At 47.6% G+C, this 16859-nt stretch overlaps 1 protein-coding gene across 2 annotated transcripts in view; it reads left to right on the top strand.

Annotated features, from left to right (window-relative positions):
• The window catches only part of Ptprn2 (protein tyrosine phosphatase receptor type N2), a 733386-nt gene that overhangs the window by 366676 nt on the left and 349851 nt on the right, over window positions 1–16859 (top strand). For both annotated transcript variants that reach the window (XM_085698049.2, XM_048437696.3), the window contains one exon: window positions 163–242. In XM_085698049.2, coding sequence (XP_085554175.2) covers window positions 163–242 — 80 coding nt within the window. The remainder of the gene's footprint in view (window positions 1–162; window positions 243–16859) is intronic.

Genomic DNA, 16859 nt, shown 5'->3' with positions numbered 1-16859 from the left:
TAGAAGTGGAAACTGAGCCCTAGTGTCCAAGAGAAACACCACCAGCGTTTTGCAGCGAAGGCTGCCCTAGGCATCTCTATCGGCCAGTGTTCAGAAGCTCACAGACAAGCAGTTTCTCATGTTGATGTAGAAATGACCCTGTTCCTAAATGATCTCTTCCAGAGTTTTGGGGCCAGCAGTGACCTTCAAAGTGAATGCCAACATCCAAAATATGACAACTGCAGATGTCACCAAGGCCACAGGTAAGGCTGTTTCCTCATGTGTGTGTGTGTGTGTGTGTGTGTGTGTGTGTGTGTGTGTGCACATGCACACACACACACGTATGTACATGGCCATGGCAGAGAACAGCCTGGAACTACACTGTCACCACTGGCCAAGTCTGAGATGATGTGAGTTGGGCTGAGCCCAGCTGGGCCTCCTTGTTTGGTTTCTCTAATGCATGGGCCTGGATTCTGCCAGGAGACCTTGTTGTGTCTGAGCTGTGGAACTCTGCAAAGTGAGGGTTGGGATCTGTAGCTCTGTGCGAGAAGATTTCATACTGTGGTGCCCAGGAGCACTCTGGGCTTTCTGGCTGCCCTCACGGACCCATCTCAGGGCCTAGAGGTATGAGACAGCACAGTGACTTCTAGATAGGTTCAGGGCGTCTCTGAGACTTCTGCTCTGGTGGGCGAGTGGTGATGTCACCGAAAACCACGACTGACTAGTTACTTGGAGAAGAGGAGGGCAGTCTGTACATCTCCCAGAAGGTGTTCTGACCCACTGAGCACTCCTCTGTGCAGCGGTCTGTGAATCTCGGCGGTAGGGAAGATGCACATAGCACAGCAGCCCTGGTGTTTGGTGTGAGGTGGTGGAAGATGCTTGTGCTTTAAGTCCATTTCTGAGAGGCCAGGCTGAGGGCACAGTCCCAGGCATGGAAGAGCACTGGTCCTCTTTAAACTTACACATTGTTAAATTTGTAAATTGTTTCTGTTGCTGAATCATAAGCGATTTTAAATAACAGTATTTCTCTTGATTTCGAGACGGGTGTGCTTCATCCCCTTATGGCATCTTCTTTGTCCTATGATGACAGAGTAGAAAGCGCCCTATCTCCATTCATAAGGGGCCTTCCCTTCATGTCCTCTGCTTTGAATGCTGTTGGACTTGCTCACAGGGACCTCTATGCCCTGGGATGCTCTGTGTGGAGTGATCAGAGGGTAACGGTCTAACTTAAAAAGCAAACTTGTGCTTAGACTTCAAAAATTGTCAGGAATGAGTTTTACAGGGTCATCTCATTGCCTGTTTGTAAGGCGTACCTGAATCCATGTGGCAGGCGAGTCAGAACTGGAGGAAAATTTTGAAATTTATATATTTAAATCCAGAGGTTAAATTTACAGACTGTATGTTGTGTGGGTTATAGCCGAGCAGTGCGGCTGGAGCAGCAGTGCTAGGCGAACCTGCTAGGCATGCCGGGCCGATAAGCCGCGGCCTTGATCGCGGGTAGTGCAAAGGAAATTTCCCTGCCCCAATGGAGCTGGCGCGCGAGGGAAATGTTGTGGAACAATTGTGTGGACTATTGCGCGGCGTGTGAGAGCGTGCCAGGGAGAGGCGCACGCAGCAGGCAGCGAAGGGCTGCTCTGGGGCGGTGCAGTTGTTGCAAGTGCCCAGTGGCTCCAGGACTGTGCTCAGCCCGCGCTGCTACTTCTATTGTGGGCAACGGGGAGCAGAAGCTGTGCAGAGGCGCGGCAGGGGGTGTGGAGGAGGAAGGGGGAGACGCACGGTAGGGCACCAAAATGAAGGGGCGTGGTCGATTGATAATTAACCAGGCCAACTCAACACAAAAAGGCGTTTTGAGCTGGGACATGATGTGGTGGAGTACTGTGTCATTATTCCTGCGTCATTTTGGAGATATTATTCTGGAGATTCTGCACTTGAAAAGAATGGAACTAAGTTTCGAAGACTTTGATCCCACGTAGACTTTAGGCCATGTCTTTCCTTAATAAGCATCTACTTCACATGAGTGACAACTGAACACATTTAAGAGCAGCCAGTTGGGTTTTGCACAGAGATGCACCTCTATCACGGACAGACCATCCCAGGACAGGAAGCAACACATGGAAGTGAATTGGCTAGAAGGTTAAAGAACTGTAAGTGGATCAAATGGGCTAGAGGGGAACATGGTCCAAATATGTTGTATGAAATTCTCAAAGAACTAATAAAAATGAAAATAATAAAAAAGGATAGTCAAGTTCAATTTGTGCTGTTCATCCCTTTGTAAATGTGTGGCCTTTCAGTGGAGAGTGATCAATTTATCATGGAGAGTCTTCTTATTTACAAAAAATTGTGTCTACATACTCATACACAGTAACCTCACTACTGGCCTTCTGGAGAGAGAGGTTGACTTTCTCCGATCTCGTTTCTGGCCATTTCTAATGCATTCGTGCCATGCGCTAACTTTGGACTGAGGAAGAGGTCACAAGAGAAGTGAAGGTTGGAGTCTTGTATATTCATGGCTTTCAGAATTCTGGCTCTGCCAGTCTGCCCCATGTATCTCTGGAACTACTCCACCATGATAGGTGTGCGAGCCACGTGATTCTCACTGCTCAAGCATGTATAGAGTGCATAATGTAAAACATGTCTTACCTTCATGTTTCTAACAATGCCATGTTTTTATGGATGGACTTAATGCTGTATGAAAAAAAATAAGTCTGAGACCACCTTCCCAAGTACAGTGAGTACCCATTGCACCCTCAAAGAGTCCTGGTTCCAGGGTGACCTACTGAGGACAGTTCCAAGTATGGATAGAGAAGTTGAATTTTGTCTTAAAAGGCATCTCCTGGATCCTTTATCTTTAGAAGGTGACAGAGAACACTACCAGTGTCATCAAAAACTTCCTAATGTCTTATTGGCGCAGGTAGACAATGGAATGCCATTGATGCTATGGTCATAAAGCTAACAGAGCCTTCTGCAGAAATTTGTGGGATTATTGTGAGCTACCTGAAAGCCCACTCATGGTTTGCATGTGGCCTCCAAGAAACTGAGTGTCACAGAGATGTCATAGTCTTCTTCATTAGTGAAGGAGGTATAACCCTTGTAATAGAACTTACATTTTTAATTAATTTTATAAAAAGTAATACGTACATTAGTGAGTAGGTATACACTTTAATACCGAGTTTGTCCCCACCTAATACCACACGGTACTAACACTGAATGGCAAGTGTGATCTCTCTATCATTTAGAATCTCTTCCTGATCCTAGGTGACTCCTTTCTGGGAATTCTACTTAATTAATTTATTTTAATTTCTACTTTCTTCTTTGATTAAGTGATATGAATTATACAAAGATCGTGGTTTCAGTGTGGCTTTTTCATGCATCTGTACATGTCCTCTCCCCCCCCCCATCCCGTCTGTTCCCTTTCCCACTGCCTCTCTACTCGAAATCCCATTCTAGTCTGTACCCTTTCTCAAAGGACAGGGTCCACATCTGAGAGAAAGCACAACGCCTTTGTCTTTTCCAGTCTGACTTGTTTTGTTGCCCACAACGAGCTCCAGTCTTGTCCACTTCCCTTGTTCTTGTTCCTGGATGAGTGGTCTTCCGCTCTGTTCGTCTGGCGCACTCTCCTGACTTGCTCACCTGCTGGCGGGAGGTCTGCTGGATAAGAGCTTGGGGGTGAGTATTGGAATTTGTGGCTGATTAGGTCTTAAACAAAGATGTGCATCCTGTGCTTAGGAGGGCATGGGGACACAGATAGTCTTGTGGCTCTGTACTTAGCTTGTCAGCCACTTTGACAACCACAGAATAGTCTATCCTTCCTTCCTGCCTTCCTTCCTTCCTTCTTTTTTTCTCCCTTTTTTCCTTTCCTCCCTCCTTTCCTCTCTTCCTCCCTTCCTCCCTCGCTCCCTCTCTCGCTTCCTCCTTCCTTATTTATCCTTCTTTTTGACACTCATTACATTTTCCATTTTTTTTATTAATTGAGACTTTCATGCTATGCATTTTATTTAAATTCACTCCATAATTCCTCTTAGATTCCTACCCACCCAACTTTCTGTGTTTTTTTTTTTCAAAACCCATCAAATCCAATTTGCGCTGCCTAGAAACTCTTGGGTGTGGAGCCCACCATGAAGCATGGCGAGCCTCCTAGGACTCCACCCTTAACATAATTTCCTCCTCTTCTCTCAGCAGCTGTCAGCTGCCTGGGGGTGGGGCCTTGTGCCCATGTCTGTGCTCCAAAAAAGAAAGTTCTTTCTTACTCTTATTTCATTGGGAGTTTTTCCTTACTCCTTAGTTTCTTATCATCATTTATATTTCTCATTTTAAAAACAAAAAGCTCTTGCTTATTTTGTAGAAGCCAGAGTTTATGTTTCCTCACTCTCTGTGGAGACCCCACTTATTAAACTTCCTATTATGTTACCCCTCATCACCTGAATACACTCATTCTGCCTCTCCTCCATGACCTGAGGTCAGACTCTCCTACCAAAGTTGCTCTTCTACCTCAGGAGGCACCGTGACTGCAGTGAGTAGTATCTAGTGCAGTGCCTGGCTCATTTACTGACTCTGTACTCAGGAGTTGCCTATTCTCAACTGGTCTCAGGAGGAAACAATTCAAAGGCAAGATAAAATTATTTTGAACCACACCCATTGAAGGGTTTTAGGCAGAGTGGCAAGGTATGACTTGCATTTTAATTGCATTTAAAGAAAACCTCTTATTCAGATTGAGATATGCAAGACATGATGGGTCATCAAGTCTACTGGGGAAAGATGTAGAAGATGGGAGGGGAGAAGGCAGATGTAGTGATGTGGATGAGAACTGGGGTAGGAACAAGGAAGGTGGCATGGAAGAGGTCAGGTTATAGAGAAGCACAGTCCTGTGACTGCAGATGATCATGTGGATTGGGACAGTGACATGGATAAGGGAAATGACATGAACAGGAACTGCAGACAGGGGCAGCAAGGCAGCAGGGAACTGGTTGGATGGGATCTCGGCCAGATGTGGGAGGTCGTGGTGTTGACAGCATTGCTGCAAGAGCAGGTGCAAGTTTACATTCCTTCCCTGGTTTGTACCTACGTGGATGTCTGTCACTACTGATACAGGAAGTGCTCGGGGATAAACACATTGAGCAAAACAAGAATGTGATTTTTGCCCATGTTGGTACTAGGGGTGGCTTCTGGAGGAGATGTAGTCTGTCTCCCAAGGGCTGTGTGCTAAGTCTTGGTCTTAAACTTGCATTGGTAGTGGAAGGCAGTGGCACCTCAGTGAGGTGACCCGAGTGGAAGAGAACTGGGTCATCTCAAAAATATCATTGAAAGTGATATTGGAAACTCAGGTCCCTTTCTACTCACCACACCAACTTCCCTGAGGTGAGCAGCCTTCTTGGCTATGCACTCTTACCACAGGCCCACAGCAGTCAACCACACAGCCACACACCAACTCTTCTGAACTGTGAGCTGAAACAGACCTTTCTACCTCTGATTGTCTCAAGTGTCTCAACATAGTCACAGAGAGCTGACTTGTATAGTTCAGTCATGTGTGTAGATACACTCAGAATGGAAAACCACATCTTCCCCCTGTAGGCCTGGCCCGTTGGGTCAGACAGGCTCTACCTAAGGCAGGTGCTGGCTAGTGTTTGATCCTCTTGACACAAGCTACAGTCATTTGGGAAGAGAAAAACTCAAATGGAAAAAAATGTTCCTACTAGATTGTCCTGTGGGCAAGCCTAGGGGACATTTTTTGTGCTTAATGATTTGGATCCAGACCACTGTGAATGGTACCACCCCTGGGCAAGTGGTCTTGGATGGAATAAGAAAGCAAGTTGGGCAAGCCACAAGGAACAAGGCAGTAAGCAGCACTCCGCCATAGCCTCTGAATCAGTTCCTGGTTCTGGTGCATTTCTTAAGCTCCTGCCCCGACTTCTCTGGGTGATGGACGACAAGCTAGAAGATGAAATAAGCTCCCCCTAAAGGGTTTTACCAGCATAGTAGAAACCACTGCTACAACAGGTCATGACTACAAGAAGTACAGCTTTCAGTGACCTGCAGGTCCTGGCTCAACCTATCTTGAAACCTTGTCCAAAATGACTCGGGCTGTGAACATCTAAACAGTGGAGAATTATGGTGTCAACACTATCAGGACAGGATAAAGATGGACAGGTAGCAAGCCAGGGCTTTTCTGTGGCCATTGTTGGGATTTGGTTCCTTGGTGCTCTGTGGATGTTAATATGTTGTCTTTGAGCATCTCTCTTCCTCCCTGCAGCTGCGGCTGTCTCCCCTCCACTCTCATGGCCTCAAGGCCCTGCTGGGTCAGAGACGGATTGGAGAGTGCCTGGTGATGGCCAGGGCACAGCGGCTAGCAGGTGCTCCAGAGAGGCTGCATCTGCTGAAGGGGTCCCCTCCAGTGGCAGCAGCGGCAGGAGCGGCTGTGGCAGCAATGGCTTTAGGGAGTGTCAGCCTCACAGGGACTCTCGGCAGACACCTGATGCCTCCTCACCTCATGATACTCAGCAGTGTCAACTGTCTTCTGTAGATCCAGGGTATCTCACCTGCGTCCTCCCTGGTGTATCGTCTCTGTTCACACACAGAGGTGTGTCTGCTTCCTCTTGTCTCAGAAATGGAAGTACCTTCACACCTAGCTGGGAGTGCCTTGTTCCAGAAACAGGAGTGAGCACTACAGAGTGACTTTGCATATATAATGTGGGTTCAGATAAGTCCTGGGGGAGGAAGGCAAGGTATGAGCCTGCATACACCAGGTCACATTCTTGAAGCCCCTCGGGCTAGCTTAGCAGGCTGTCTCTGAGCAGGGGAAGCAATGTCTATCAAAAGCCTCCTTCTGGGAGTGCTACAGATATTTGTTCCCATGGCAACTAGATGAAGAGAAGGGAGAATAGGGAGCTTGCTCTGAAATCTGGCTCCAACTCCGAGCCCCTCATCAAAGGCACACCTATGCTTTCTATCAGTTCCTACCTGTGTGTAGGGGTGGTCAGGGATGTCTCATCTCCAACTGTCATTGAGCCATGCCTGACTCTGCTGACAATCCAGGATATGTGGGGCCACATCAGGCTAGACAGGAGGTAACTGGCTCTGGAGACATGGCTGTCTAGTTCTCAATGGCCCAGTTCTTCAGCTTGTCTCCTTGGCCCTCTGAGGCCTGGCACTATCTCTTCATCCTAGTTTTGTTCAGGAACAAAGAGTGAGCCATTAGACCTGACTGGAACTTCTGAGTCCTCAAAGCCTGCCCCTGGTGACACACTTTCTTAGATGCATGGCTGAGTTACACAGAGGCTGGAACACCTCTGACTTCAGAGCATGTCTTCATCAGAAACAGTCCAGGCCTATCGGAACCACAGCTGGGGGCAGTACTGCAGGACCACAGCCCCGGTACAGTGAAGACTGCAGTTGCAAAGTGGTCAATAGGAAGAAAGGGCGGCATGCGGGCCAGTTCTAGCCATATCTGGAGCTACCCAGCCTCCACGTGGACGATTGTTGGATTTATTTACCTACCCTACTTCCGATCTTAGAGTTTCCCTGTGTCCCCTTACTAAAGCCACCCTCAGCACTTTCTGCAGCTTCCCTCATCTTTTCTCCCCTTCTTGTAGCACCTCCCCTCAGCCTGGGTCACTTTCCTGAAGTCCCTGAGTCAGAGACCCCTTCCCGTAGACCTCCTCAGCTGGGGTCCTTTTGGTAGCCTCCCTCAGATCAGCGTAGCAGGCTGTCTTTGAGTAGAGGGAAGAAGTGTCTATCAGAAGCCTCCTTTAGGGAGTTCTGCAGATGCCAATCTCCATGGCAACTAGATGTGTCTCCTGGCCCAGGAACTGGAGAAAGCTGGCCTCATTGTTCCCAGTCCTCTTCGGTGTCCTCTCTGCGGCTTCAAAGCCTCTGTGGCTGATGGGATAAAGTTAAGGAGGAGACAGGATCAGGAACCTCCACCCAAGGCCTCCTTCTACATTTGTCGTTTGAAACTTGCAGGTGTCCTCTCTTTCAAAAGAGACTAAAGAGTGCCCTTCACAGGTTGCTGTAGTGCTGAGTGACTTGGGAAGGAGCTGGCTTGAGAGCATCGTTGAAATTCTAAAGGACTTGGGTGGAACGGTTGGTTGTTATTGCTGCCCTGACTGCTTGCCCGGTATTCCGCAGGACATCTGGAGTCAGAGAATGCAATTAATCACAGAGAGAGCAACCATCAGTGTCCATCCTCCACAGGAGGCCCCACAGTACCCCCGGAGTTAGGACACCGGCAGTGTGTACTCACTAATGGGACACTGAATGAGGTGTTTCCCTGGCCTCTCTCCACAGGCCAAGCCTGTTGACACGAGAACTTGCATTATACCAAGTGTGGCGTGTGAAGATGGCACAGAGACAGTGTCAGCATACAGAATTATCATCTTGTCCACAGCAGCTGCGAGGGACAGCGCTAATCTGCGCTGCACACTGTCTGATTAAAGGCGGATGGACAGTCACTCCTCCTAGATCTGAAGACAGTTTGCTCCTTATCAACACCTCGTCTCATTACACTTGCAGAGGAAATGAGTTTTCAGTTTTAAATCTTTAGCAAAAGCAATTGCGTGGCTCGTTCCCAGAACACAAAGCATATGAACAGACAAGCGGTCCCCATCTTCACCGCTCTTGGTACCTCCCACGGCTCCTCGTGGTTAGCTCAGGTTGCCACCTCTTTCCGGAAGTCTGCTGTGTTTCTGCTAGAATGAGAGAGATGTTTGTTTTGGGTTGATCTATGATGCCCTTAATGTCTAGCTTTGACACTGGAATTTACGCACCTACCCTTGGGGTTCACTGCTCCCTTGTCACTTGGAAGGCAATGCCTCTCTTGCAGAAGCTTCTAGTTCCTTTCTGGTTTGAGAACTAGTGACACATATACATGAGGGCTGTCCTCGTACGGCCCCACTGGGGAGGTAGAGCCCAACCCGTGGGAGTCTCCTGGCCCCATGCATGGAAGTCGTGAAGGTAAAGTCTGGACTTGTGTAGCAGGCCACGGGGCTCTGCCAAGACTGCCCCTACCAGAGGACACTCAGCCAGCCCTTCATGAATACAGTCATAGAATGCTTGCATCCACCCTTGCCGGGGTCCCCAGTCCCGCAGGCCCGCTCTTCTCTTTGTCTGCCGCTGCTTTCTTCACTTCCCAGTCCGTCTGACTCCATAGAAATTCTGATATACGTTTACGAGGGCCTCCCTTCCCTCCTCTCAACCTTTTATGATTTCCGGCCCATCTCTTCACACTGCTCTGTCCGGCAACCTGAACAGCAGACTGTGGTCCTCAGTCTCTCTCAGCAGCTGCTGCTTCAGGCACTGAGCTCAGTACTCTTGGTGTATGCCTTATCGTGGGCTATGATCATGACTGAGGCAGAACTTAGAGATTTAACAGGCTGCAGGGGCCACAAAGCTTAGAATATTAACGTTCTGGCCAGCTGTCTCATCTGGCAAAGCTCTCAGAGTGACATGGAACTCAGCAAATATGGAACCTACTAGGGGTGTAAAAGAGGCAGGTTAGGGAGGGGCCTTCCTGTTAAAAAATAGTAAGAGGGTGAAGGTCTTTGGGAAGTGGTTGCCTTAGACAAGGCTGTGGTGGCTGACCTTGGCTGTCTACTTGACTACATCTGGAATTGACTAAAACCCAAAAATTGCTGGGCACACCTGGGAGGAAATTTTGTTTATTTGAAGTAGGATGGATGATCCACTTCTAATCTGGATCTTTGAGGTAGGAAGACTCACCTTTAAACTCGATCGTTTGAAGTGGGAAGATACACCTCTGATCTGGACCACATCTTCTTCTGGGAAGCTTAAGTAAGGACATGGAAGAATGAAGCTCTTTCTTTGCCTGCTACTCTTACCCTCACTAGCAAGTTCAGTCCTTCACTGGTATTAGAGTCTACTTCTTCAGGATTCTGGCATTTACTGGAGACCAGCTGAGACACCCAGTCTCAAGGAATGAACACTTACTGGTCTTCTGCCCATAGGCAACTGTTGTTGGATTAGCTGGACCACAGCTTATAAGTCATTCTAATAAATATTTATAAATATATTAATTCTATAAATTCTCTTATCCTGAAGAATCCTGACTAATACAAAGGCCACAAGGACAGAGCCCCGGAATCAAATCCTCTTGGATTTGGGAAGGAGAGAGACAAGAAGGCATGCCTTTCATGTGTCATGAGCTGCCTTGGGCTCTGTTACAAGTAAGCCATCACCAGAGGTGGACCAGAACTCTGATCCAAAGCAAACCTCTGTTGTTTATAAAGTATTCTACCTGTGTATTCCATTGTAGTGATGGAAAGTAAAAGGACATCCACCACTCCCTGGGTGTTTTGCTTCCTGACACTTACTGAATGTATGCAACTATGAGATCTGAGATATGAGAGAAAAACTTGTGAGGCATTGTGGGGGGACTCATTGTGACCCCTGTTCCTCATGAGATGCCCTGAAAGGAGTCTTTATTGGAAAGAATTTGTGGAACTGGAGCTTCATCCTAACCCCACATCACACACCACCTTTGATTGTGATGTCAGACCTTCAACAAATGTAGGCTGCTGAGATTCTAGGGAGTCAGGGAAGCAGCGTCCCCTCATTGTGGTATAATTCAATTATATCTTAAAGATTTACTGATGTGATAAAACATGCTTGAAAATATGCTAGTGTTTTTACTTCTGGCAGCTTCAGTGACCCTCCCTTTCTGGGCCAAGCCCACGGCCACACACTGAAAGTCCAGTATCAGTGCGTTTTGGGGTCACATTTCATAGTGTGGACTCATATATTCACCATGATTCTGCATACATTGATGGTTCCCCTGGGATGAAGGATCTCTGCATGGGTATGTGCAGGTGGCATTCAGCTGGCAAACATCAGAGTGACCTGAAGTTTGTCTCTGAGAGTGAGATGCCAGTACTACTGTATTGGAGGCCAACCTATCATTTCTGCCCAACATTTTAATGTAGAATTTCTTCAATGCACTGATGGCTCTTGATGCCCTCTTGAGTGCTGGTGACAATTTAACACTTACAGAGTTTCCACACTAAAGGGGGGAACACTTACTGAGATCTTGGGGAGCTCTCCAGGCCAAGAAACATGACTTATGAGCTTTGCCATGGAAAAGCCACAGTCAACCTGAGGATCTCAGATGTGGTGCTAGTCTCCTGCTCTCAGCCTGCATCTCCACGGGGAGAGACCGAACTTTGTCTTCTTTGACCTCAGATCCAAAGAGGTGGGCTGTGTTAGGAGGGTTTGAATCAATGGGATCTGGTGACCCCATGCAACTCACAGACCTCATTTGGCTACTTGGGGTACATGGGCCACACGCAGACTGTACCTTCTGCTAGTAGTCTCCTACTACTCTGCATGGCGGAGGATTAGTAAGCCAGGTGTAGGCTGCACCAACTGTTGGTGACACATCCTGTAGAGAATATAGTGTTGCTAGATGCAGACCATGACATCTGCTCTGAATTAAGTCCCATGCTCAATCTGTGTCATGGAGTCCAAGACCTCTCTTCTCACAAACACTTGATAGAAAGGCGGCATCACATATAACCAACCAGGAAGGTGGTGACCGACTGCGCTTGTGGTAGAAGAGGCATGAGACCTGTGAGTAAGCTGAGGCAACAGGAGAAAAGTCTGCATCTACTGAGGTTAGAAATCTGCAGCAGGAGAGTTCCCTGGAACTCCTTCCATTAGAGCTCCTTCAGCCTTGTCTTAAGGAAAGCTATTCAAGGGCCAAGCCTCATAGCTTTCTTATTCCAAGACAGTGTACACCGGGACAATGGCATTTCCATTCACGAGGTGATTTCCATTTTTATATGCAATTGCTCTTATTTTAATAGAAGTCAGATTTCTTTTATCTGTAATTAAATCCAGACTACATTATTTGTTGAAGGTCCTCATGGATGTTTGACTTTATTATCCTGAGTCTGAATGGGTAAAACAGTTCTGAGCCTCATGTTAGTGGTTTGACTTTCCATCCACTCTCTGTGAAAACAGATCCCTGATGGGCAGGCAGCTTGATCTGACCCTGAGTTTCTTATAAACCCCTCTGAGCTCCAGGCCCCACTGTCTCAGAGCCCCTTCCGATGTGTTCACCTGGGATACTCCCCGGCCTCTCACCTTTCCTGTGTCAGAGTTCAATTAGCCCTGTTTAAGTCTGTGTCCATTGTTCTTATTCTGGAGTTGACCCAGACTTTGCACTGGTTATGAGGACTTTCTAGGGAGATGCTTTGATATTAATTTCTTGGCTTTCATAAAGGGAAGACACAGAAACCCCAAGAGGAAGCTGGTGGGAATCCATGGATGGTTCTTCCCAGTTGCCAGCCAAAAGTTCCTCAGAAGTCCTGGCCCTTGGTGGCTGCTGTTAGCACTGTGATGAGGAGGAAGCCTTCACTTACCAGCTTTCCTCTTAGCCTTGACTGCCAGGAGGCTCACACACAAGCTTGTGTTTATTTGCACAGCCTGTCACACGGGAGCGTATGGTAGTGAGTGTCTATAGTCTTTTCTCCTATTTCCCTTTCTTTTTTCAACCTTGACCCTTTGTTGAGTGTGTGCATCATGGCACATAATTTCCTGGGAATCCATTTTCAGTAGTGAGCAGAGCTGCTCTTCGCCCCTTGCATAAGCTTCAGCTTTTCTCTAATGATACACTGACCCTTGATCACTGTTCTATTGCTGTAAAGAGACATCATGATCAAGGCAGCTTGTGAAAGAACACATTTGATCAGGGCTTGCTTACAGTCTCACCATCGGTATAGGCAGGTGTGGCACAAGAGAAGTACTGAGAGCGACAACCTGATCTGCAAGCAGAGAATGAGAGGCTGGACCTGGTTTGTACTCACTCAGAGACTTGGCCAGTGTCTGCAGGCTCCTGCCACCATGTCCTATCACAGACTGCTCCCTAATGGACACAGTATGGTAGGGATCAGGCTGTGGCAGTCTGCTATCTCTATTTAGAGACAACATAAATGCCTCTGTTGAGAAACCACAGGAACGCCTCAGAACACCCCAAGAATGGTCATATGAACAACATCAGGAGGGAGATGGTCCCCAGCTGAAGTCAGGCAGTCCCATAGATCTGCTCTGAGGTTGACCCTGAACAGTTTTATATATGTGCTTGGTTGAGGACGTGCATGTACCAAACTCCCTAAGAGTGTTTATCCAAGCATGCAGAATAGCCATAGTGTTAATATTGTCATGGTTACTTTCCAGAGATGTCTACTCATTCTCCTGACCTGTTTCTGGTCCCTCCTAAGAGGTTTCACAGTCCTACACACAAGGTCACAGAGTATTGAGGCAGGAACCAGATCCATGTCTTTTAGCACTGGCTTGGGTTAGGTAGGGTAGAGGTTGGGTCCTGATTTTTTAAATAAATGCAGATATGGCTAAGTTGGATGTCTTCCTCCTTTTACCCACCTTATGCAGGGTAGTGGTGCAGGGTCAACAGAGGATCTCTGCTAGCTAAGGGTTTGGTGTTCGTAGCTACCACTCTGCTGCCATATTTGTCTGGTTGACTTGTGGCTCCATCCTAATTTCTACATCTGAGCAGGTCTCAAGAGCTGTGCAAAGCTCTCAGCCTGGGAACAATGACTGTTCACACTTGGCACTGCCTTCTCTGAGTGTGCCACAGTGTGGGATATGCACTTCTTTTTGCCCGGGCACATCTGTCATCTCAGATTGTAACATTTTCACATTCGGTCATTAGCTACCATTTCTGCTTGTCAAGGAAAATGGAGTTGATCACTTCCACATGGAAACACTCCACGGTCGGCTGGCTCATTCTCTGATAGGTTTGTAAGCCCTTATATTATGATGTAGTGACAGGTTAACAAACTTTCACCAAGACTGGGCTCCAGGCCCTCACGTATGACCCCTCAGAAGTCAGATGTGTCTAGAGTGATGACTTCTTGTTGGGGGATCCAGTAGGTTTTCTGGATGGCAGGGAAACTGTCTATAAAGAGATGACTTCGTTCAGCCCAGCTTAGGAAAAAGGTGTTCTGATAACTGACTCAGTTACATAAATAAAACAAAACCTAAGTCATGTTTACATTGAAGCTCTTTACAAAGAGCTTATGGCTTCTTCCATAAAGATGGGTTCTATTGACTTAGAAGCAATGCTCAAGATAAGGGTCTAGACGCTTGACTGAAGTGACCATAGCACCTGTGGGATGCAGGACTGTCCTGGCCCTCAGATAACCCAGAAGTCACCGCGGCCGCTGTGAAGCACAAATGACATCACCCCTAAGGGTGACTTTATAGCCTAGAAGCAATGCCCAGTTTTAGGGGAGGAAAGTCTGAGATGAACAAACATTCAGGGGGATGCGTGCAGGGCCTAACTTAACAGGTAGCCAAGGTTACCAGGTCGTAAAGTACCCTTTGCCCAGCATTCTGGGAGAATAGCCAAATAGCTTCTTCCTTCAGAGAGATAACTTTTTAACTTTTAAACTTTTTTTTTCTCCAGTGCTTATCCGTGTGCATAAGGATCATTTGCCCTCTGCATACTCTAACATACAAATGTGACCTCAGTAGCATGTGGGCCAGATGCCAGCTCTTGCTGACCCCTTCTGGCTCTGGGTTTGCAGAAAGCACTTGCCATTCTAGACATCACTGTGCCCCTCTGTTCACACTGCAGCCCCGAGCCAGGCCAGTTGCTCTTCTCTTCTGGATGTCATCAAGCTCAGTGTAGGTTGGTACCAGTTCCCTCTCTGCAGAGGTCTCACTACCCAGGGTCCTGTGCGGTACTCTTGGAGGCACAAAGGAGCTCCTACCTGGTAGATAGTGAGAATCCGAGGCAGGCACTGCAAACTATGCGGGGGCTCTGACCTTGGCTTTATTCTTGCAGTTTTCTTTTGTGCTTAAGTGGCCGTTAGGTCAGCTGAGCACATCGGTAATTACAGAGGCAGACGACACATTCTCTGAGTGGAGTGCCTTGGTCGACTTCCTCCCTCTAATTTGTGATGTGATGCCGTGGGCAATTGTGACCACCTCTGCCTACCTGGTTCAGCCACACAGTACCAAGGGAAGTCTGAGTGACAGTGAAGCTGTCATCCTGTCCTGGAGTGGGAAAAATGCTTTCTAGTCAGCATGATGAAGCCGCTATGATTTATTCTACATTGTGGAAGGTCGCTTTGATTTAGGGAAATGCCAGACTGATAGAGTGTTCAGAAAGAAGAGCAGGTTATAAACACTGAGCTGTGAGTCCAGCCTTCATGCAGTCCTGTTCGGTAAAATGGCAGTACATGAAACACGTTATTCAAGCAAAGCACTTCTAAAGGCCTGCCTTCCCTCCCATGTCAGCCTTTCCTTAACAAGATTGACTCAGTCTCTTTATTTCTGTTCTTTGCTTTGAAAAATGCTCTCGGTTCTCATAAACAAACAAAAATATCCACTGTAACATGGAATATGGAGAAGATGCCCTATGATAGCAGCCAGTGTTGCCTGTGGGTGAAGTGTGTCCCTAAGAAGCTATGTCAAGGTTCTCATCCCTGACCTAGGATTGTGGACTTTGTCTAGAAATCAAGTCTGGTTCAGTATCATCCAGTTAGCTTAAGATCAAAGAAGTGGGTCCTGCCCCAACGTGACCTTTATCCTTACAAGAAGAGGGACATTCCTGTAAAGACGGAGTCACAGCAAGTCACAGAGGAGGCCCTGTGAGGACCCACATGCCCAGGATCTGACCTGGTGTGACAGGGGTCAGTGTTTGCTTCATGGACGATGATGGCATGTGCCTCCTCCCTTGCGATCCAGCGACAGGCAGCAGGTGAAGGGAGTCCCACAGCAGCAGAGCCAGCACAGCCCTGCTCTGCTGTTCCCACTCCTGTGAGGTGAATAGAGGCCTGTCACGTTGAAGTGATGGGAGGATTATGGGAGCTGAAGGCAGTATGGGCTCTGGAATAAGAATGTGGCCACCTAAGCTCTGCCCCTTCACTTCGTCCTCCGTTCTTTACAAGGCTCTGGCCCGCTGTCCTATTCCTCATCATCCCATCTGGCAAAATTAATTCTCTTGAATCCCTCATCTATCCTGTAGCACTGGCCTGATATATAGCTAGTAACAGACACTGCACAAGTTGCCAAGGAAGCAAGTACGTGTCCCCGGCTGGCCTCAGAGGTACCTGCTCCTACCATGTCATGTTATTGGTTTTTTCTAACCCTTACTAACAAATCTTCATAAAGTAGTAATTTTCATGGAATTAGTAGGGAAATTCTTGGGCACTTGGAATTTACAATCTAGTGATAGAAACAAGATAGATCTATGGGGGGGGGTTGGCTTCTGTTCCTGGATGCTAGGGTAGTCTCAGCCTGAATTTAGTTCAACAGTATCCTTGGAGGAATGATCATTTTTGGCGCTGTTGAGTTGTGTATGTGAATTAGACACTGCTGCAAGGCAGAGGAAGAAACTGTGTTGAACAGCATTGTTGATAGATCTATGAAGGCCTCGAGGACAGGAATTCTCAGCATTAGAGTCCCCACACTGGGGACTCTGCTGTGGTCTTAGAAAGGCAGCACTTGTCACAGGTTTACCTTATAGAGCAATGGTCTCTCTCGGTTGTCTGTGGAGTCCTACTTTCTCAGTAAGTTGCAGGTGGCTTGACAGACACCTGTCACCCACGCTTGCGTCAAGGTGGTGATTAGAGACTGACTTTGTTTCTCTCACACCAACCAGGGATGGATCTGGAACTTGCTGTTGTGAAGTTGAGAGGCTCTTGTCCTGTGATCTTCCCGAGTGTTTTATGTCTCGGATCCATGGTGACGTTGGAGGAAGGACATAGATTTTAGTCCCCCCAGGTGCCTTCTTAGAGGGGCTCAGGGTACTGGGTTTTGCTGCAGGTGAGGCTGGTGTGAATCTCAGATCATGTTTCCTGTGAAGCATGGTGAATGCATCAGGACAGTAATGGGCAGTATCTGGGGCT

This window comes from Myodes glareolus, chromosome 11, assembly GCF_982192425.1.
Source record: "Myodes glareolus chromosome 11, mMyoGla1.1, whole genome shotgun sequence".
Classification (NCBI taxonomy): Eukaryota; Metazoa; Chordata; class Mammalia; order Rodentia; family Cricetidae; genus Myodes; species Myodes glareolus.
This window is presented reverse-complemented; position numbering and strand designations above follow the sequence as displayed.